Source organism: Arvicola amphibius, chromosome 14, assembly GCF_903992535.2.
Source record: "Arvicola amphibius chromosome 14, mArvAmp1.2, whole genome shotgun sequence".
Lineage (NCBI taxonomy): Eukaryota > Metazoa > Chordata > Mammalia > Rodentia > Cricetidae > Arvicola > Arvicola amphibius.
This window is the reverse complement of record NC_052060.1, coordinates 1337244-1357431: the sequence shown is the minus strand read 5'-3', so window position 1 is coordinate 1357431 and position 20188 is coordinate 1337244. Positions and strand designations below refer to the sequence as shown.

The following is a 20188-nucleotide window of genomic DNA, read 5'->3' as shown; positions in this document are numbered from 1 at the left end:
CTCCACTGTAGCGTGGCTTGTTACCTCATCTTTCCGTACTGTTTGTTCATGCTGCTTTCTCTGCATCTGGCTGGATACCCCGTCTTTCTTCTAGACCTCTGTGCCCAGAAGTGCCTCCTACACTCTTCCTGCCTTGCTACTGGTCATTCAGCTCTTTATTCAGCCAATTACAGTAACACATCTCCACACAGTGTAATATTACATAACACTTGTCTCAGCTTCCTGAATGCCAGGTCACCATGCCTGGCCTTTGAATGAGTGTAATGTCTGTGAATGCAGGTGCACATGGAGGTCAGACAACCACTTCTCTCCTTCCACTCACTATGGTATTTGGGGACTGAACAAATGTCATTGGCTTTAGTGGCAAGCATTTTTGCCTACTGAACAACCTTACTGTCTCAGTAGATTTTGTTTTCTTTCAGAGACAAGAGCAGCACAGAATGGTCTCCTACTTGCTATATAGCTGTGACTCTGTGAGCCAATTTTACAGCATTTGGAATGAGGCTAGTAAGCCTCAAGGCACACATGCTGAAAAAAAAACCACCCAGCCAGATTTGTGAATTCGAGGCCAGCCAGGTCAGCAAGTTCCAGGATAGCAAGAGCTGTTATACAGAGAACCAGTCTCAAAACCAACCAACCAACCAGCATCCCCCCACCAAAAAAAAAAAAAAAAAAAAAAAAGTTAGTGATCTCAATTCTCTCCTTTGGTTTTCAGCCTCCTCTTGTATTGCGAGGATGTAGAGATGAGCCCTGAGATTGAAGAAAACACATGACAACCAACTGTCTCAAATGACTTAGATTTAATCACTGGAAGCAAACTAAATGGAAAGCTTACAATAGAGAAGAGATACATGTCAGTGCTTTTTGCAAACCGAGATGGGACAGATTGGGGGCTGCCCCTCAACTTGATCCTTTGCAAACAAAGGTGTCTACAGTGTTCCTGGAACTCTGGCTCAGGAAACAGGAGACTGCTGGTTCTGTGCGCTGAAGTCACCTTGCTCACCACTCACTCCTGGCCAGCATCTGGAGCACTGCTTTGCCGGGTCTGATCATCACCCTTCTTCTTGTGGCCAGAGACAATGTCATCAATCCGCAGAAGCAGAACTGCAGTCTAAGAGTAAACGAGTCCAAAGAGGTCAGCTGAGAAGGAAAAGACACTGTTTTCTTTTAAATGTATCTCCTCCTACAGAATTACCATTTTATCTGGAATCTCCCCTTTTCAGAGACTTGAATAAACAATGCAGTCCTCTCTAAGCAAGGGATGTAGCATGTGTCCTGATATACTGTTTTCGTATAAACTAAAGGAAGTAGGGAAATGGAATTCCTTGGGAGATCTTTAGGGAATACTCTGCCTTTTGTGGCCCCTCCCTTCCAAAGCACAGTAGCTGGTTGTCAGGACAGAAACAGCATATGCACACCTGAGGGTGTCTTACCTCCACCGCTGTTTTGTATGTTTGCAGCTTCACAGCCAACGGTTCCCAAATACCCAGCTCTTTCATGTCCACCAAGGTACCAGTCTCACCATTCACACCCCACGTCTCACAATTCTCCTGTGTGTGCTTGGCCTGCAGGTGGAACAAACCCATGGAGGGAGAATTTAATGAAACAAACAGACAAGCAAACAAGGCAAAGATGGATTTTAAAGGAATGTACTGTAAGAAAAGCTTAGGGGGCAAAGGCAAGGCTGATGGCCGCCGAGAACACCAACGTTGACTCTAGCATATACACACAGCCACACCCCAGTCAATGAGTGCACAAGCACAAGCATATGTGTGCTTATGAGCATACACACAGGCTGGCAGAAAACAAAACATCTCCTTAGGCCAAACATAGCTTGCCTTACCTTGGCAAGGTATGAGCATAGAAAAGAACTTACTCGAAGGGAGGTGAGTAGACGAATGGTACTAGCTCCACAGTTCTGGATCAAGGTACGAGGGATGACCTCTAAAGCTTGGGCCACAGCTCTATACGGCCACTGTTCCACACCAGTCATGGCCTTAGATTTCTCTGTTAAGGCATGGGCCACAGCCATCTCCGAGGCTCCACCACCAGGCACCAACTGAGGGTCCAGGAGGACGTTTCGGCACACTTGCATGGCATCCTGGAGGTTGCGTTCTACTTCCTTGGGGAAGCAGAGAAATAGCATAGTCAGCTCAAGGATTCATAGAAAAATCAAGAGCATCAAACGATTTCCTGCCTGATAAGGTTTTAGCAAAGTACAAAGGAGGATAACTAAGACAACCCTGTGACTCCTGGTGAAGGGTGGAAGTTACGTCCTTAAGAGGCATAACTCCAGTGGTAGTGGAGTATACCTTTAATCAGAAGGCAGATCTTTGGGAGTTCAAGGCTAGCCTGGTCTACAAAGAGCTAGTTATAGGACAGCCAGAGCTGTTACAGATAAACCCTGCCTCAGGGGGAAATAAAAGGAGGCCTAATTCAGAAATATTAAGTGAGGACAGGAGGAGGCCTGCAAGAGGATTAGGGGATGGTACACCTCAACTACGAGGGTAAGTTTTTATGTATCTCACCCCGCCCCCACTAGTTACGTCCTTCAGGAGACGGCATGGTGCACTGTGAACTATCTACTGCTTACCAGTAATGTAGCTTGGGAAAGGTACTTTCCCTGGGAGTGGGGATGGAGTTATAATCTCAATTTAGAAATGATTCAAGGCTCTTGCCAACAAGTCTCACCAAGCTTGATTCCTGGAACCCACGAGAGGGAACTAACTCCCACAAACTGTCCTCTACTTCTACACCAGCACCACGGAATATGCCCAATGACATACATGAAAAACAAACAAATACAAGATGGAATAAAGGGAGGAACAGCAGTAGTCCTGAATCTGTCTCAACGCTATTAACAGCACAATGGAGACCGAGGCAGGGCTGCCAAAAGTATGAGTCCACCCTGAGCTACAAAGTGAGATCTCCCTCCCTCCCTCCCTCCTGTACTAGGACTGTAGCTCAGGTGGCAGAATGCAAGCCTAGCAGTATAAAACACCCTTAATATCACACGAACAATAAGGTTGAAATGCCTAAATCTTTTTACCAAATGGAGGAAGGCTGGAGGTGCAGAATGTTAGTCATCCTCAGCTACACAGGAGTTTCAAGACACCCCACCCCAGGGTGGTAAGGGTAGGATTTATAGTCACCGACCCATTAAGCAGAAATTTTTTGTTTGCAAACAGGGCCTGTGTCGCCCTTACTGTCCTAGAATTCAGTAAGTCGACCAGGCTGGCCTTGAACAAACCCACAGAGATCCACCGGCCTTTGCCTCTGGAGTGCTGGAATTGAAGGTGTTCACATCTGGTCTGTTTTATTTACTGTTGTATGAGTTTTGTTAAATTGTTTTTTCAAGACAGCTCTGTCCTGGAACTCACTCTGTAGACCAGGCTGGCCTCGAATTCAGAGATCCACCTGTCTCTCCCTCCCAAGTGCTGGGATTAAAGGCCTTTGCCACTTTTTTTTTTTTTTTTTTCATTTAAAAAAGACAGGACAGGCCTCACATTTTCAAATTTCCACTGATCCTTCTGCCTCAGCTGGCATCACAGGCATGAGCTATTACACTAGGCTTCCAAATCACAGCAGCTAAGTAGGTAACAAGATCACTAGTTTGTTTTCAAACTCTATGCCTATCTCTCCCCGTCTTCCTCTTGCCTCTAAGATGAGGTTGGCCTCATAGTCTGTATGCAGGAGTAAGCCATACTTCCAATCTACCACCATGCCTGGTTCATGTGCTAGAGTCAGAACCCAGCACTCATTTTTTTAAAAATATTTACTTATTATGTATACAATGTTCTGTCTGCGTGTATACTTGCAGGCCAGAAGAGGGCACCGGACCCCATTACAGATGGTTGTGAGCCACCATGTGGTTGCTGGGAATTGAACTCGGGACCTTTGGAAGAGCAGGCAGTGCTCTTAACCGCTGAGCCATCTCTCCAGCCCCCCACTCAATGTTCTTTTAACCTCCTCACCATCAAGTGAGTGGTTCTGATCCTTTACACATTTATACAGACATGCAGCCACAGGCCAAAGGATCATAGACTGAAATTAAAAACTGCTAAAATAAATATTTTTTTCTTTTAAAGTTGACATATTAAGTTTGCTACTGTAGTGAAAAGCTCAGGATGGAACAATATCCTCTCCTTGCTTACGGCAAGGCTCACTCACCGAGAGTATCTCCTTGCTGGCTCCTCTAAGAAGAATGGTGCAGGCCTTGGGGTCTTTGCACTCAGTGATGAATGTGAAGTACTCATCTCCAATCTTCTTGATTTCCAATAGGCCCGCGCCTGTACCAACATCTTCTTCTCTCAGTTCCTCTGGTCGGCTGACTATCCGTGCCCCACATGCTCTATTGGATGGGGAAGATAGAGAGGATATGATTTCAGATGCTTTTACTCATCTGTAGTCTACAGTCTGTGATTAGAATGAAGTAAATTATTAGAATTACTCAAGTGGTCTAGACTGACAAGTGGAAAAGGTTTTAAATGCACACAGGCCAAGTTTTTTGAGACAGGGTTTCTCTGTAGCTTTGGAGCCTGTCCTGGCACTCGCTCTGTAAACCTGGCTGGCCTCGAACTCAGAGATGCACTTGCCTGTGCCTCCCAAGTACTGGGATTAAAAGTGAGTGCCACCACCATCCGGCCAAGTTTCTCAAAATAAGGCTTTAGTAATAAAATTATACACACATTGCAACCATTCGCTAGTAAAACCAGGCATACCTGGATCCAAGTATTTTTTTTGATAATAAAGTATAAATGTACATATGTACATATCTAACATGTACATATATACATATATATAGCAATGGTAAGTTCTTGATATATAACTCAGCTGAGTCTTAATGCCTATAAATAAGGTTGATTCAAAGAGGGCCATGAGATGGCTCAGCAGGTAGCACACTTCCCACACAAACCTTACATCCTGAGTTCAATACCTGGAACCAACAGACTCAAAAAGCTGTCCTCTAACCTCCACACGCACACCGTGGCATACCCGTGTACCCACTGCACATCATACAAATACACAGGAATGAAAAAGACTACTAAAAAGACTCCAAAGTCAAGCAAGCAACAATCTGAGAAAAAGCTGCGATACACACTGTGGTAGTCTGAATGTCATTAGCCTTCATAACCTCATAGGGAGTGGTACTATTAGGGGATGTGGTTTTGCTGGAGTGGGTGTGTGACTGAGGGGCGGCCTTTGAGGTTTCCTATGCTCAGGATACCTCCCAGTGTTCAGTCCATTTCCTGCTACCTGCAACATGTAGCTACTCCAGCAGCAACACATCTGTCAATATACCGCCATGCTCCTCATTATGATGATAAAGGACTGAACCTCGCAAACTGTAAGCAAGCCACCCCAATTAAATGCTTTCTTTTTTTTTATTTTTTTGGCTTTTCGAGACAGGGTTTCTCTGCAGCTTTTTTTAGAGTCTGTCCCGGAACTAGCTCTTGTAGACCAGGCTGGCCTCGAACTCACAGAGATCCGCCTGCCTCTGCCTCCCGAGTGCTGGGATTAAAGGCGTGCGCCACCACTGGCCGGCAATGCTTTCTTTTTAAGAGTTGCTGTGGTCATGGTGCTGAGAGAAACAGAAACCCTAAGACACATATCTACAATTCTAGAACAGGAAGTTGAAGCAGGAGGATTGTGGGTTCAAGTCCAGCTTGGAATCCAAGACTAGCATAGATTATAAACATGGCCAATTTTAATAAATGTAAAACAAATTTTGCTTCTGAAATAGTCTCTTTTAATCCAGGCTGGCCTCTAATGTCTAGCCTGGTCAACTCAACTCGCAAGTGTGAGGTTGCAGGTGTGTAGCAGCGCCCAGCAGGACCACATTGGTTCCTCTAATCTGTATGAGAGAAGGTCTGTCCTGGAGCTCAGACATCCATCATCTGCCTCTGCCTCTCAAGTGAATACAGCACTAAACCCAGCTTAGGACTTTTCTTTTTCTTTTTTGTTTTTACGAGACAGTTTCTCTATTTAGCCCTGGCTCTCCTGGAACTTGCTCTATAGACCAGGCTGGCCTCAAACTCAAGCCACCAACTTCCAATTTATATGGACAATTCTTTTTTAAAATATTTATTAATTATGTATGCATGCATGTATGTATGTGTACAATGTTCTGTCTGTGTGTATGCCTGCAGGCCAGAAGAGGGCACCAGACCTCATTACAGATGGTTGTGAGCCACCATGTGGTTGCCAGGAATTGAACTCAGGACCTTTGGAAGAGCAGGCAATGCTCTAAACCACTGAGCCATCTCTCCAGCCCTCCCTTTTTTTAAAAACAAAAAACAACTTATGGGCATTAGGGTTTTGACTGCATGTACGATTGTTGGGGGTGTCAGATCTTGGAGTTATACAGTTGTGAGCATCCATGTAGGTACTGGGATTTGAATCTGGATCGAGTCAGTGCTCTTAATCACCGAGCCATCTCTCCAGTCCCTTGATGACACTCCTTAATTGCCACTCCTTCTCTAAACTTATGGGCAAGCAAAGACATATATACATATATGATGTCTCGAACCATTTTGGAACAAGCAGACACAAAGTCAACTTTGCTGGGATTAAAGGCGTGCGCCACTGCCGCCCGGCTGAGAAAACTTTTTGATAAGCAGTTATATCCTCTACCATTTCAATCAATGAGTATACTATGCAGCTTTAAAAAGAAAGTAAGAAATGAAACACTGCCTACCTTTAGCTGGTTTACTCACCTAGCAATGCGATTATTGTCTGTCTTCCGGACTCTGCGAATGGCCGTGACATTGGCCCGCATGAGGTAGTGCTGAGCTAAATCTGAAAGTTGAGGAAAGTGTCAGCCAGATCCCCAAACTCCAGACTCCAAAATGGTTTTATCCTTAAAGTAGTATTCTGAACAGCACATGTAGGGTTTTGTTTTTGCTTTCTCGAGACAGGGTTTCTCTGTGTAGCCCTGGCTGACCTTAAAGGTGTGCACCACCACTGCTTGGCAAAAGCATGTGATGTGTTTTTACCAATTTGAGGGATAAAACCAAACCAAAGCCACCCACTCTCTTCTACCTCAAAAAGCAGGCTTGAGAGGCAGATGGAGCCCTACCTGAAATGCCCTTCTCTGTGATGACCACGTCAGGTTTCAGCTGGATAATGTCCTCACACAACTGCTGGATGTACTCTTCTTCCATTTGCAGGATTCGGGTGAAATCCTCCTCTCGTGTAATCTCAATGTCAGTCTGTGAGTGAAGACAAGGTGATAAAGCTGGAGAGATGACTCAGAACTCAAGAGCTGCCTATTAATTCCAGCCCTAGGGGATCCGATACCCTCTTCTGGACTGCATTCAGACGCAATGTTCCCCAGACCTCCATGTGCACATCCCGGCACACACACAACATCTCCAAGCTGATGAAGCTATTCAAGTGTTATCTCAATTACTGTCCTCCCTCCACCTAGCCCTCATATATCCCAGAAATTATGCATCTGAACGTGGAAACTTCACACCCATGTAACCAGGTGTAACTTGATTTACTAGTTAGTGTGCATGAATATTTTATGTTGATTCATCTTCCCCACTTGTGAATTTTTGGGACACAGTCTTAACTTTCTCTACCCAGGCTAATCTCATTCTCAGCCTAAATGCTGGGATTCAGGTGTAAGCAACCATGTCCCTGAATTAACTTGATTCTTGTTTCCAATCATTAGTAAGATCCACTGACGCCGGGAGATGGTGATGCACGTCTTTAATCCCAGCACTTGAGAGGCAGAGGCAGGTGAATCTTTGTGAGTTCAAGGCCAGCCTGGTCTACAAAGCAAGTTCCAGGACAGCCAAGGCTACAGAGAAACCCTGTCTCAAAGGCTCGAAACCTGTAAGTCTCTATACTTTGCAGATTCCCTTAAGTGGTAAAAATTAAAGAATCCCCTAGGTGCTCCTTATACATTAGAAGACATGGGACACAGATGGGGAGGGTGTGTGCACGGCACACTTTAATCGAGAGGCACATGCAGGCGGATCTCTATGAGTTTGAGGCCAGTGTGGTCTACAGATTGAGTTCCAGGACAGCCAGGGCTACACAGAAAAACCTGTTTTGGAAACCAAAAGAACAAAACCAAACAATAAATCAAAAAAAAGTAAGTCACACATGTAACCCCAGCATGTAGGAGGTTGAGGCAAGCAGACAGATTGCTAACCCAGCCACATAGCAAGTTTTAGACCACCCAGGCTACAGGGTAACACTGTCTAAACCTTCCAAGCCCAACCCTTAAAAAATCCCTTCTGGTGGTAGCAGTGCACGCCTTTAATCCCAGCACTCAGGAGGCAGTGACAGGCAGATCTCTGCGAGTTCGAGGCCAGTCTGGTCTACAGAGCGAGTCCCTGGACAGGTTCTAAAGTTACCGAGAAACCCTGTCTTACAATCAAGCAATCAATCCCCAAACTAAAGTCCTACAGAGCTAGGTTTAAAATGTGCCAAAGTCAAAGAAGGAGAAAAGTGAACAAATGTACTGTGAGGTTGGTCCTGAACCAAGTGATCTTCCTGCCTCATTCATTTCTCTAAGTGGACAGGACTGCAGGCACACACCTACACCCACATGTCTGATGCAGGTTTAATGAATGCAGGAGTGTTTTTTTTTTGGGGGAAAATAAAGCAATATCAAACTATTTTCAAGAACTACTGTGAAAAATCAGTGGTAACAAGTATAAAGGACAATAAATGGCAGTGAGCACACAACTTTATTGTCACTTTTCCATATTAAGTCAAGAGCCTTCTTTAAAACACATGCACAATTCAATTCCAGTATCTGGGAGACAGGCAGGTGGACTGGATCTGTTAGTCCGAAGCCAACCTGGTCTACAAATGTGGGTTTCAGGATAACCAGAACTACGTAAAGAGAACCTGTCTCAGAAAGACAAAAAGCTCCACAAGCTGGGAATCGTACCTGGCTTTCTCCTTTCTTGTACTCCAGAGAAGAATCCAGTAGCACAATTCGAGGGTTCTTGATATAGCGGCGCATTCGTGGATGGGTCACATCCTTGTTAATCATTACTCCGCGTAAGACACACGAGTCTTCAATGATGCCCCCAGGAATCTGAGCCAAGGAAGACTGACTTCACTACATAATCAGGAGGCATAGCTGGGACTAGGGCACATCACACAGCCCTTGTTTTCCTGGGTCTAAGCCTCAGCAACACACACAAACATCACACCCATCTCCACATTTGCTTCTTTCCTAAATGACTGTTTCAAGATTCCAGGATATCTTTCCTCCATGAAGCTCAAAAACAAAATAACAAGTGGTAGGCAGTGACACGCTTGCTTAAATTCTGTCAAAATAGAAAAGCTTTGTGTTTTATTTGCAATTGTTAGGTTTACTTTTTGGCAAATTTTATTTTTGAGTGGATGAGAGCCAATCTTGGCTGTAAACTTGACATCTGGAATCAACTAAAACCCAAGGAGTTGGCACATCTGTGAAGGACTTTTCTTGATTGGATCATTAGGAAGAAAAGACCCACCCTAAATCTGGGCCACACCTTTGGTGGCAGGCAACATAAAAGCTTTTGCTGTTCGCTTGCTCTCATTCCCACTGACATCCGCTCTGCTGCTGAGGCATTAGAGACTCCTTCTTTGGGAGTCCAAGGAGACTGAAGACCAGCTGAGACAATCAGCTTAGTGGACTAAAATACCAGACTCGTGGCTTCTCTGTCAGGAGACAGTCACTGTTGGAATGGTCGCTCAATAAAGCCCCTGTAATATTTATTTTGTTTAAGTGCTGCTCTCTAGAGAACCCCGATTAGTGGTTTGCCTGCATATATGTGTATTGTGTGTGTGTGGTGCCCTCAGAGGGCAAAAGAGGGAATCAGGTTCTCTCGAACTGGAGTTACAGATGGCTGTGAGACACCATGTGGGTGCTGGAATTCACCCATGGGTCCTCTGCATGAGCAGTAAGGGCTCTTCACTGCTGAGCCATTTCTACAGCTCCAGCACTGACAAAATTTATATCCTCACTGATGACTAATATTTACATGCATCAATATGGACATACCAATGTATTTCCTTACCCTCGGTAAACCTTGTGTATGGGAGGCAGTGAAGGCAGCAAAAATTATTTTAGGAATTCTTCCTTGATACTCTTAGGTTTTTATTTTCCAGGCTCCCAGTCTGTCCAGTTCTCCTTTCTGGTTCTAACTAAAGACCCCTCCTCTGAAGTGGAGTGACCAAGCCAGAGAGTTCACTCTCAGGCACACACCGGACAGCTCACCTTCTCCACCCTTGCATACTTTTTGATGTCAATTTCCTTTCGGCCATTCTCTTCAAACTGCACAGTCTTGACAGCATCCAGGGCAATATTGCATGCCAAAGAGGACCACCGACTGATGACTTTTGTAGTAATAGAGCTATTGATGATGTTCAGCATCATGTCACGATTATTAACATCAACAGGGGTACTGGAAAAAGAAACCCAGATAACATGCTCAGCAGTAACCATAAAATGTTTAACACAGTACCTCAGAAGAGTACCTGCGTTTTATGACGTCTACCATTTTGTAACTAAAATTCCCAAATTAAGTGAAGGTTAAAAGTCATACACATTTTGTTTATAAGTTTTTGGTTTTCTGTGTGTGTGTTTTGGAGTTTCTCTGTGTAGCCCTGGCTGTCCTAGAATTGGAATTCACTTTGAAATACAGCAGGTTCCTCTGCCTCCACAGTGAGGGAACTAAAGGCAAACACCACTATTCCCTGTTTTTTTTGAGACAGGGTCTCTGTAGCCCTCTGGTTGCTCTGAAACCAGACTGGTCTTAAACTAACAGCGATCCACCTTCCTCTACTCCCCATTATTTTTGTTTTTTCTTAAAAAAATATTTATTTATTTATTTATTATGTATACAATTTTCTGTCTGTGTACATGCCTGCAGGCCAGAAGAGGGCACCAGACCTCATTATAGATGGTTGTGAGCCACCATGTGGTTGCTGGGAATTGAACTCAGGACCTTTGGAAGAGCAGGCAATGCTGCTCTTAACTGCTGAGCCATCTCTCCAGCCCTATTTTTGGGTTTTTTGAGACAGGGTCTCCCTGTGTATCCTAAGTACTGAAATTAAAGGCTTGTAACTTCCTTCCCTACCCACCCAGACAGGGTTTCTCTGTTTAAAGGCCCTGGCTGTTCCAGAACTTACTCTGTAGACCAGGCTGGTCTTGAATGCAGAGATCCACCTGCCTCTGCCTCCTGAGTGCTGGGCATTCATGTACTTTTATACTTCCTATATTGTACTATTAGCACCAAGCAAATATAACCTATTAATTCTCTAGATTCAAGCATCATTTTCAGGTGTGGCCTTCATTTTAATGGTAAACTGCTGGCTGTTATCTTCACAGCACAGAGCACTAAATTAGCTATACGCATACATGATAGTAGGACATTTTAATACTAAGTCTTGAATTAACTCTAACAACTCACTTCTTATGCTCCTTAGTGGACTCTAGTATCTAGGAAGACAGGCCTATCTTAAAATACACTTTGCATGGCAGCTATAACATTTTTCTCTTGGTATGTGCACGTGGTGTGTGTAAAGAACAGAAATCTGAACATCATCTGTCATCCTCAACCATTCTCCACATTATTAATTGAAGATTTTGGTATTTCACTGAACCTAGAGTTTGCCAGTTCCAACAGACTAACCCCAGGAACCCTCATGTTTCCACCTTCCCAACAGTCTTTTTTTCTACAAAGCTCTGCGTGTGTGATATGTGTGCATAGAGCACTTATATGTGAGGCCAGAGGACAACTTTGTGGAGTCCTTCCTTTCTTTACATGGGTTCCAAGTATGAAACCTGGGTAATTGATATTCCTTTTAATATTTATATACTTTGAATTATTTTTCTAAAACACAAACTTCCTTTCTTCTCCACTTTGACTCCACTTCTTACTATATAAAGCCAGGGTGAAAAGTCACTGTGTCTATGTGTGAGCGCACGTGCACATGTGCTGTATGCTTAGCTGTCTTTCAGAACAGAACACTCAACCTAAGCCTCCCGCATTATCCATTTCCAGTCCTGCTCCATACCTGATTTTCTTCAGGGTGTTGATCATATCCTCCAGTGCCATACGGTAAGCACTGATCACCACTGTTGGGTGCATCTGCTGCTCTAGAAAGTGCTCAGCCACAGACAGCATTTCTCCCGCTGTAAACAAGGACACAACCATCATAGCAGTGTATTTCAAAGAACCAGAAGATGAAAGCAATTTAATTTCCTTATGCTTCTAATAGATATTTTCTTAAAACAGATTCTCATAAAGAGACCCTCATTAAGTTGTTACTACTGTTTCAAAATTTACATTCTCTAGATACCAATTCATAAAGAACATACATTTATTAGACACATTTTAAATTATCAAACACTGATCTTATGAACTACTTCTCTCTCTTTTTTAATGGTTTTTCAAGACAGGGTTTCTTAGTAGCTATGAAGCCAATCCTAGAACTCATTTTGTAGACCAGGCTGGCCTTAAACTCAAAAGATCCACCTGCCTCTACCTCCCGAGTACTGGGATTAAAGGCACAAACCGCACGGGGTCTCTTCTTAATATTTCTAATTAAATATATGCTATAATCTCCTAAGGAAATGAAAATATTTTTCCCCAAGAAAGAAAAATACACAGGGGAAGCATTTACTAACTCAATACCTTAGCATACAGCCAAACTGCTGGCACTAAAAACAAAGACAAGCTGGGCTAACCCCAGCACCAGGAGGTGGAGACAGGAGGACCAGGAACTCAAGGCCAACCTTGAGTTACCCTTTGGCTGTTCCTAACAGACTATAACTTATTTCATGGATGGCTGTGAACCAATTCGTGGGTACTAGGAGCTGAACCCAGAGGTCAAGATACTTAACTGCTCTTACAGATCACCTGACAATTCCCAGTACCCGAGTTAAGCGGCTCAAAATCACATGTTAACTCCAGCTTTGGGAGACCCAATACCTTCTCTGACTTTTGTGAGCATCTGTACCCGAGAATGTATCCTCAAAACAGACACACATATTCATGTACATAATTTAAAATAAAACCCTACCACTCCCCAAAGATAAAACTCTCCACATGTATACAAAGACAAAAACAACTCATGTAATTTCATCAGACATATGAGTTCTACATAACAAGAGCCTGGCTTGAAAAACAAAACGTTCTAAGCAAATCAATTCATATACAATAAAATGTGTTAGTTGATGAAAATGTCGTGATCACAGGAACTTATTAACCTTTTATTGCCCGTACCAATAAGAGTTTGGAATTCACTACTTGTTTGTGGTGACTTCACAGAATATAACACAGCTCACATCCTAAACATAAGAAAGCTCACCCTATTTAGAGTGCTTTACACTCTATTGCAGAAAATACATAAACAATTGGCAAGGAGCTCTACAAGACACCTTCTTTTTCACATGCGTGCATGGATATTTTGTCTGCACGTATATATAGGTACCATAAGTATGTGCCTGAGGATGCTAGAAGAGATCAGATCCCCTGGGACTGGACTTACAGACAGCACTAAGCGTCTATGTGTGTGCTGGGAATTGAACCCTGGACCTCTCTCTGCAAGAGCAGTTAGTTCTCTTAGCTGCTGAGTCACCCCTGCCTGCACACACGTTGTTTCTAATTTCCTCCTTCAACCTTCCACTTCCCTCTCACCGAGAATAATCACTGACGTGGTCCCATCTCCAACCTCTTCGTCCTGGGTCCTGCTAATTTCAATCATAGATTTGGCTGCTGGGTGTTGGACTTGAATCTGAAAGAAAAATGAACCAAGACGACTCAAAAGATTGAAAAAAAGATAACAAGAAAACCCCAAAACTTACTTATTTTGTTTTTGTTTGTACGTGGTTACATGCAGACCACAGTTAACCTGTAGAGGACGGACAGCTTGTGGTAACTGTCTGGCTCTCTCTTTTTCAAAATTTATTTAAAGTAAATAAATAAATAAACTATCTTTTTTCATTTTACATACCAATCCCAGTTTCTACTCCCTCCCCTTCTCCCATTCCCTCCCCCCCACCCCTAGCTATCTCCTTCTACCATGTGGATGCTGGGGACTGAACTCAGGTTGTCAGGCGCGGTCTTGCCATATCTCAAAGATCTCTTAGTTTGACCCTAACCCTTGAACTTATACTTCCATACACACTGCCTTCCCCTTTGTTTTACAGGCCAGGTGTGTTAGCTCATATTTTTAATCTTAGAAATGATAGGTAAAGGTTAGTGGATCTCTCTAAATTCTACTTCAAGGACACCCGTATATAGCAAGCTCCAGGTCAGCCAAGGCTACATAGTTGAGACCCTGTCTCCAAATACAAAAACAAAAACCTCTCCAGGTGCTAAAGAGTTGCTCAATGGTCAAAGGTGCTCACTGGCCTTCCACAGAACCCACCCAAGTTCAGTCCCTAGCACCAGTGTTAGGGCTCACAGCCAAGTGAGGCTCTATCTCTAGAACTCATTCCCACTGAGGGTCGCATAGCACATATCCACATTATGATTCCTAACAGTGGCAAAGTCACAAGTTATAAAGTAGCAATAAAAATAATTTTATGGGCGGGGTCACCACAACATGAGGAACTGTATCAGAAGGGTCGCAGCATTGGGAAAGCTGAGAGCAGAATCACTGTTCTGCAAGACTCTATGCCCTATTCTGGTCCATGAAGATGGGGGGGCACACAGACACACTGCCCCCCCATCTTAAGCAGATCACTTCTCCAAGTTCTCCTTCTGTAGGAAAAGCATCCCTGAGAACTCAAACATTAAAACTTCTTGAGACAGAGCAGTTTTTTCTTCAGCTCAGTACTGCAAGCACCATAGTGGCTGAACTGTGTCCCCTGGATCCTAAACGCTTAGACATGGAATGTGGCTTTACTTGGAAGCAGGTCTTTGTAGAAGTGTTCAAGTTACAACGATGCCATACTGGCTTAAGGGGAGTGAGTCCCACTGGTGTTGTAACACATACAGGACACACCTGAATTATATGATGACACAGAGATCCCGGGTTTACAAAGCAAAGGAACAAGAAATACTATTAAAAGCTAGAAACAATAAGGGATTCTTCCTTAGTCTTCAGAACCAGGCCCCACTGCTACCTTGATTTCATAGTTGCAGCCTTAGTCCACAGGAAGTTAAGTTTCTGGGGCTTCCCCTAGTCCCCCTTCTTTTTTTGGTGCTGGAAAGTGAATCTAAGACCTTCCACATGAAAGAGATGTACTCCAATACAGAGGTTCATATTCTAGCCCCCAGGTTTTGTTTGTAAAACAAGTTATTGATACACAGCCCAGGGTGTTCTCAAACTCAATTCTTCTGCCTCAGTTCCTCAACACAGATAACAGGTATATACCACACCTGGAGTTTCCATTTTTAAACCAATCACACTAGACTAGCAAGGCATAATATGGCCCTTATCTATAATCCCAGCATTTACAATCCCAAGGTTGATCTCAAATTCCCAATCCTCCTACCCTTATCCCCTAAATGCGAGGTTACACGTACACTGTCATCATACCTTGACAGCCCTTGGAGTTCAGAGACAGAGTTATGCAGCCTCTATAGCCTAGGGTGACCCTGAACTCATGATCCTACTTCTACCAATGCTGGGATTAGAAGCATACAACACCATGCCAAGGTTTACACGTGTCTGAACTGGCTCTTGGTATTTATAAAAATTTCAGAAGAGGTGAGAAAAAAAAGGAAAGACAACAACAAAAACAAAAGCACACACCTCTCGAAGAATGGCATTGCCATCGTTGGTCATCACGATGCCTCCCATTGGGTCCAAAAGCATCTAAGGAAAAGCAAAAGTGGGGAACTAGAAAAAGACAAGATCTTCTGAGTAAACTGGGAGCATGGGGATCTTGGGAGAGGGTAGAAAGGGAGGGGAGAGGCAGGGAGGGGAGCAGAGAAAAATGTAGAGCTCAATACAAATCAATTAAAAGAAAGAAAATGCAAGTCTCAGACATAACAAAAAAGGAGGACCTGGAGTTTGAATTCCAATAAAAGATAGTCCAACCTTCATCATAGATTTGGGTCCCAAACATGTCCGGATGATGTCTGCAATTGTCTGTTGGTAAGGAAACACAAAACAAAAAGTACAAATCAGGAAACACTGTGATTTGGAGAATAACAGACAAAACCAGTATTTTGTTTTAAACAGGGTCTCACTAGTATCTCTGGCTGGTCTTGAATTTAGAGATGCTTTCGCTTCTCAAGTGATGGGATTACAGGCAGTTCAGACTAGTGTTTTGCCTGCACACATGTTTGTGTATCAGATGTAAGCCTGGTGGCCATAGAGGCCTGAAGAGCACACTGGAGCCCATGAAACTAGAACTAGAGTCACAGGAGAATGTGAGCTACCATCTAGGTTTGAGAAACGAAATTTGTCTTCTACAAGAGCAAATGCTCTGAACTGCTGAGCCAACTCTCCAGCCAGAGTCAGTTTTAACAATGACACTTGACAGTAATGATGGCAACTATTTTACACACAGCAATAAATGACTTCTCTTTCACACAGCGCGTGCAAGGCCTACTACAGTTTCAATGTCCTTAGAGTCCAGCCTTAATATTTTCACTGACAGTGGCCTCCAGGCCACCTAAAATCAAGTCTTGTATTACTCACTCAAGAGACAAGAGATATTTACTTGGGAGACAGAGGCAATGAGATCTCTGTGAGTTCAAGGACAGCCTGGACTATGTAGTGAGTTTCAGGCCAGTCTGACAAAGGGGGGCAGGGGCGGGTCTGGAGCGATCACTCAGTGGTTAAGATCACTGGTTGCTCTTTTGGAGGATCCAGGTCCAAGTTCCAGCACCCACATGGCTCACTCTCAAAACAATCTGTAACTCCAGTTTCAGGGGATCTGACCACCTCTTCTAGCCTTCTTGTACACCAGGAATGCACATGGTACACATACATACATGCATGCATACAGCTTATAAAACCTCCCTCCCCATACCACCACCAAGGAAATGCCTTGGAAAAGCAATTTTGCCTTTGCTTAATTGTATCCTCTGAAGCACAGATCCATAGAAAGCTTACTATCACAAATCCAGAACAAATGCATACAAACTGAAAATGTGTGCTACCTTGGCAGCATTGATATTTCCAGACTGAACTTTTCTTCCAGATTCACGCTTTGTATTCTGACCTAGAACAGATATAACACATGTCAACGGCCCAGCACACACAAGCAATTTATTTCCCACCTTAACAGAAAATGTTCACATTTTAAATCTGTGTATGTCAGATGCACAAACGCTTGCCAGTGTGGAGGTCACATGACAGGGTTCAGAAGCTGACTATCACATGTGTGCCTGGGTTAATCTTTGTTATCAAAGCCAGGTGTGGTGTTTGCTACCCGGCTAGCTTTACCCGAAATAACTACACAGAAACTGTGTTCTTTAAACACTGCCTGGCCCATTAGTTCCAGCCTCTTACTCACATCTTGACTAACCCATATCTAATAATCTGTGTAGCACCACAGATTCAGCATGTTTGACCTGGCAGCTGGCTCCATCGCATCTGTCCCACTGAGGAGAGGCATGGCATCTGACTGAGCCATCTACCTCACTTGGGCCAGGCAGTATTGAAATGAATACAGTTTGTGTGTTGTTATTTCGGGTCATAAGCTAGCCAGGCGGCCAGGAGCCAGGCAGGAATGCAGCCCGCAGCTCTCACTACATGTGGTGAAGCATGTTTTAAATTTCAGTGCTAAGAAGGCAGAATCAGGAGGATCTCTGTGAGTTAGAGGTCAGTCTGGTCTCCCTAGAGAGAATTTGTCTCAAATGAAACAAAACAAAAGCAACAGGGCTGGAGAGATGGCTCAGCGGTTAAGAGCATTGCCTGCTCTTCCAAAGGTCCTGAGTTCAATTCCCAGCAACCACATGGTGGCTCACAACCATCTGTAATGGGGTCTGGTGCCCTCTTCTGGCCTGCAGGCATACACACAGACAGAATATTGTATACATAATAGATAAATATTAAAAAAACAAAAAAAAAAAACCAAAACAAAACCAAAAAAAGCAACAAAACACACCTCTGGCTATTAGGCTTGGTGGCAGGTGCCTTTTTTACCTACTGAGTTATCCCACCAACCCTATTTAACAACTTTTCAAAATGAAAATAAACACAAAGATTTTCGAGTTTGATGACCAGAAAATTGTTTAGGGCTAGGCATAGTAGCACATGCCTTTAATCCCAGCACCGGAGAGACAGAATTCAAGGCCAGCCTCGTCTATAAAGTGAGATCCTGTCTCAAAAAACATGCTTAGGGGCTGGAGAGTAGATAAAAGCACTAGAGGCTCTTGCAGAGGACCCTGGTTCAATTTCCAGCACTAACTAACATGGCAGCTCACAACCAGTGCCAGGGGATGTAATGCCCTCTTATAGCGTCTGCAGGCACACAGATATATATGCAGGAAAATACACATAAAATGAATAAAGTTAAAAAACAAACCCAGAAACCGTTTATATGCACCCTTAGCTCTTTACTTCTCAATTTTAGCCCCCGGTACATAATGATATAACCTGGAATATTTCAATTTCAAGAATCCTGATAATACTCTCCTGTAGGCTTACATATTTCCAGCGGGATTCATGCCTGAGGATGGGGAGAAAAGTGAGGCAAGTGCATATCCCTCACAAACTCCTGGGAAGAGAAGCCACAGTCTCAAAGATTAGTGACCAAGAAAGCCTGGTTGCTAGGCTGGAAAGATGGTTCAGTGTTTAAGAAAACTGACTGCTCTGCCAGGTTCCAGGTTCGATTCCCAGGCAAGCATCGTGGCTCACAACTGCCTCTAACTTCAGTTCCAGGGGATGTGATGCCTTCTTCTGGTCTCCACAGGCACGAGACACTTATGTGGCACGCAGCCACACGTGCAAGCAAAACACCCATACATATAAAGACAGAAAAAAGAAAACAACCCAACACTCACGATGTACCCAAAGAAAACTAAATTCCCAAGGAATCTCACGCTAGAATAAGACCATAAAGCCTGTGAGCCAGACTGGAAACGTGTCTCTCAGGAGAGGAGCACAGTGACCCTTATGCCTCTGGTCTGGTACTTGAGTTTAAGCCCAAGGACTTGTCTGTGGGTGGGTGGGAGGTGTGGTGTCACCAAACCCCTCTGTGACCATATCGAATAATAATCTTTTTCTGTTTTTCTATTTACTATGTTTAACTGGTCGAACCTGGCTTAACAGCTCCCGTAACAGAAAAGGCACTGGTGCTCTTTACTCAAGCAATGAATGGCATTTCCTAAAGGGGAAAGAAAACCAAGAGGAATCTGGAGGGATTTAACTAATTGAGGCAAGGCGTGCCTCTTCCGAACAAGGGTCGCTGAATGGCCGCTACCGCCAAGATGCTACTTGCGGTCTGCCAGTAAAGGCAGCTTTACTTTACCAACTTAACTCACAATTCTTTAAAGAACTGCTACAGCCTACTAATACTGACGTTAAAGCACGGATTAAGCGATTTGTTCTAAGTCAAGCCGCTAAGGGATGGACCCAGGATGAGGCAAGGCCTAACGTTAAGAATCATTATTCCCAAACTACATGCCGGAAATCATGCTGGAAAGGACACGGGGGCGTGGAGGGTGGCGGCTAAAGAATGGAACGCGAGTGGGATGGAGCACACGTAAAGATGAGAGCGACTCCGAGAGCGTAAAGGCATTTTGTCAAAGGAGGGCGACGGGAGCTGATAGGGGAGAAAAACCAGAGAAGGCGCTTCCTAAACGAAAAGGCGGTTGGGAGGTATGGGGGGCCGAGTCATGGCGGGACGGAGCTGGGCAACCCTGGCCAGCGTGGGGAAAGAGGGGCCTACCGCCTCCCTGAACTCACTGAGCACGAGCACTGGACGGTGGCCCATCATGGCGGCACGATGCGGAGCCGAGGACCCAGAGCTGGGGGAACCGGCAGAAGCTTCTGGAGAGAAGAGCAGCAGAGAAAACGCTGCCTCCTCGGGACTGACACAGAAACATGCTACCCTCTGAAGAGCCGCCAATCACTAAACTCACTTTATTGATTGGCAGGAACATAGACCAATAGCCGGTATTAGCCCCGCCCTTACGTAAGAAAGGTTAGGCAAGTTAGATGGAGAGGGCACAATGAGGGGGGGCATGGGAGACGCAAGCGCCTGCGCACTAGCGTGGCCGCGCCCGGCCGCGTGCAGACGGAATGTCTGCGCAAGCGCCGA

General features: G+C 44.3%; 1 protein-coding gene across 1 annotated transcript; it reads right to left on the bottom strand.

Annotated features, from left to right (window-relative positions):
* Positions 1-781: 781 nt before the first annotated feature.
* Cct3 (chaperonin containing TCP1 subunit 3) lies at positions 782-19968 on the bottom strand. The gene is made up of 14 exons (XM_038311746.1): positions 19834-19968; positions 17082-17143; positions 16012-16062; positions 15724-15786; positions 13659-13755; positions 12034-12151; positions 10232-10418; positions 8912-9061; positions 7079-7211; positions 6717-6798; positions 4171-4351; positions 1877-2122; positions 1434-1565; positions 782-1111 (listed from the first exon to the last, which is right to left on the bottom strand). The coding sequence occupies exons 1-14, from the start codon at positions 19862-19864 to the stop codon at positions 1007-1009; spliced, it is 1638 nt and encodes a 545-aa protein (XP_038167674.1). The 5' UTR covers positions 19865-19968; the 3' UTR covers positions 782-1006.
* Between the last annotated feature and the right edge of the window lie 220 nt (positions 19969-20188).

Bases quoted from the DNA above. Each gene is read 5' to 3' on its own strand.
- Cct3 (XM_038311746.1), bottom strand. From the start codon at position 19,864: ATGATGGGCCACCGTCCAGTGCTCGTGCTCA. The intron at 2,123-4,170 runs GTGAGTGAGCCT...TGCTTCCCCAAG, and splicing joins CCAGCAAGGAGATACTCTCG to GAAGTAGAACGCAACCTCCA. The intron at 1,566-1,876 runs GTAAGTTCTTTT...TTCCACCTGCAG, and splicing joins GTCTACTCACCTCCCTTCGA to GCCAAGCACACACAGGAGAA.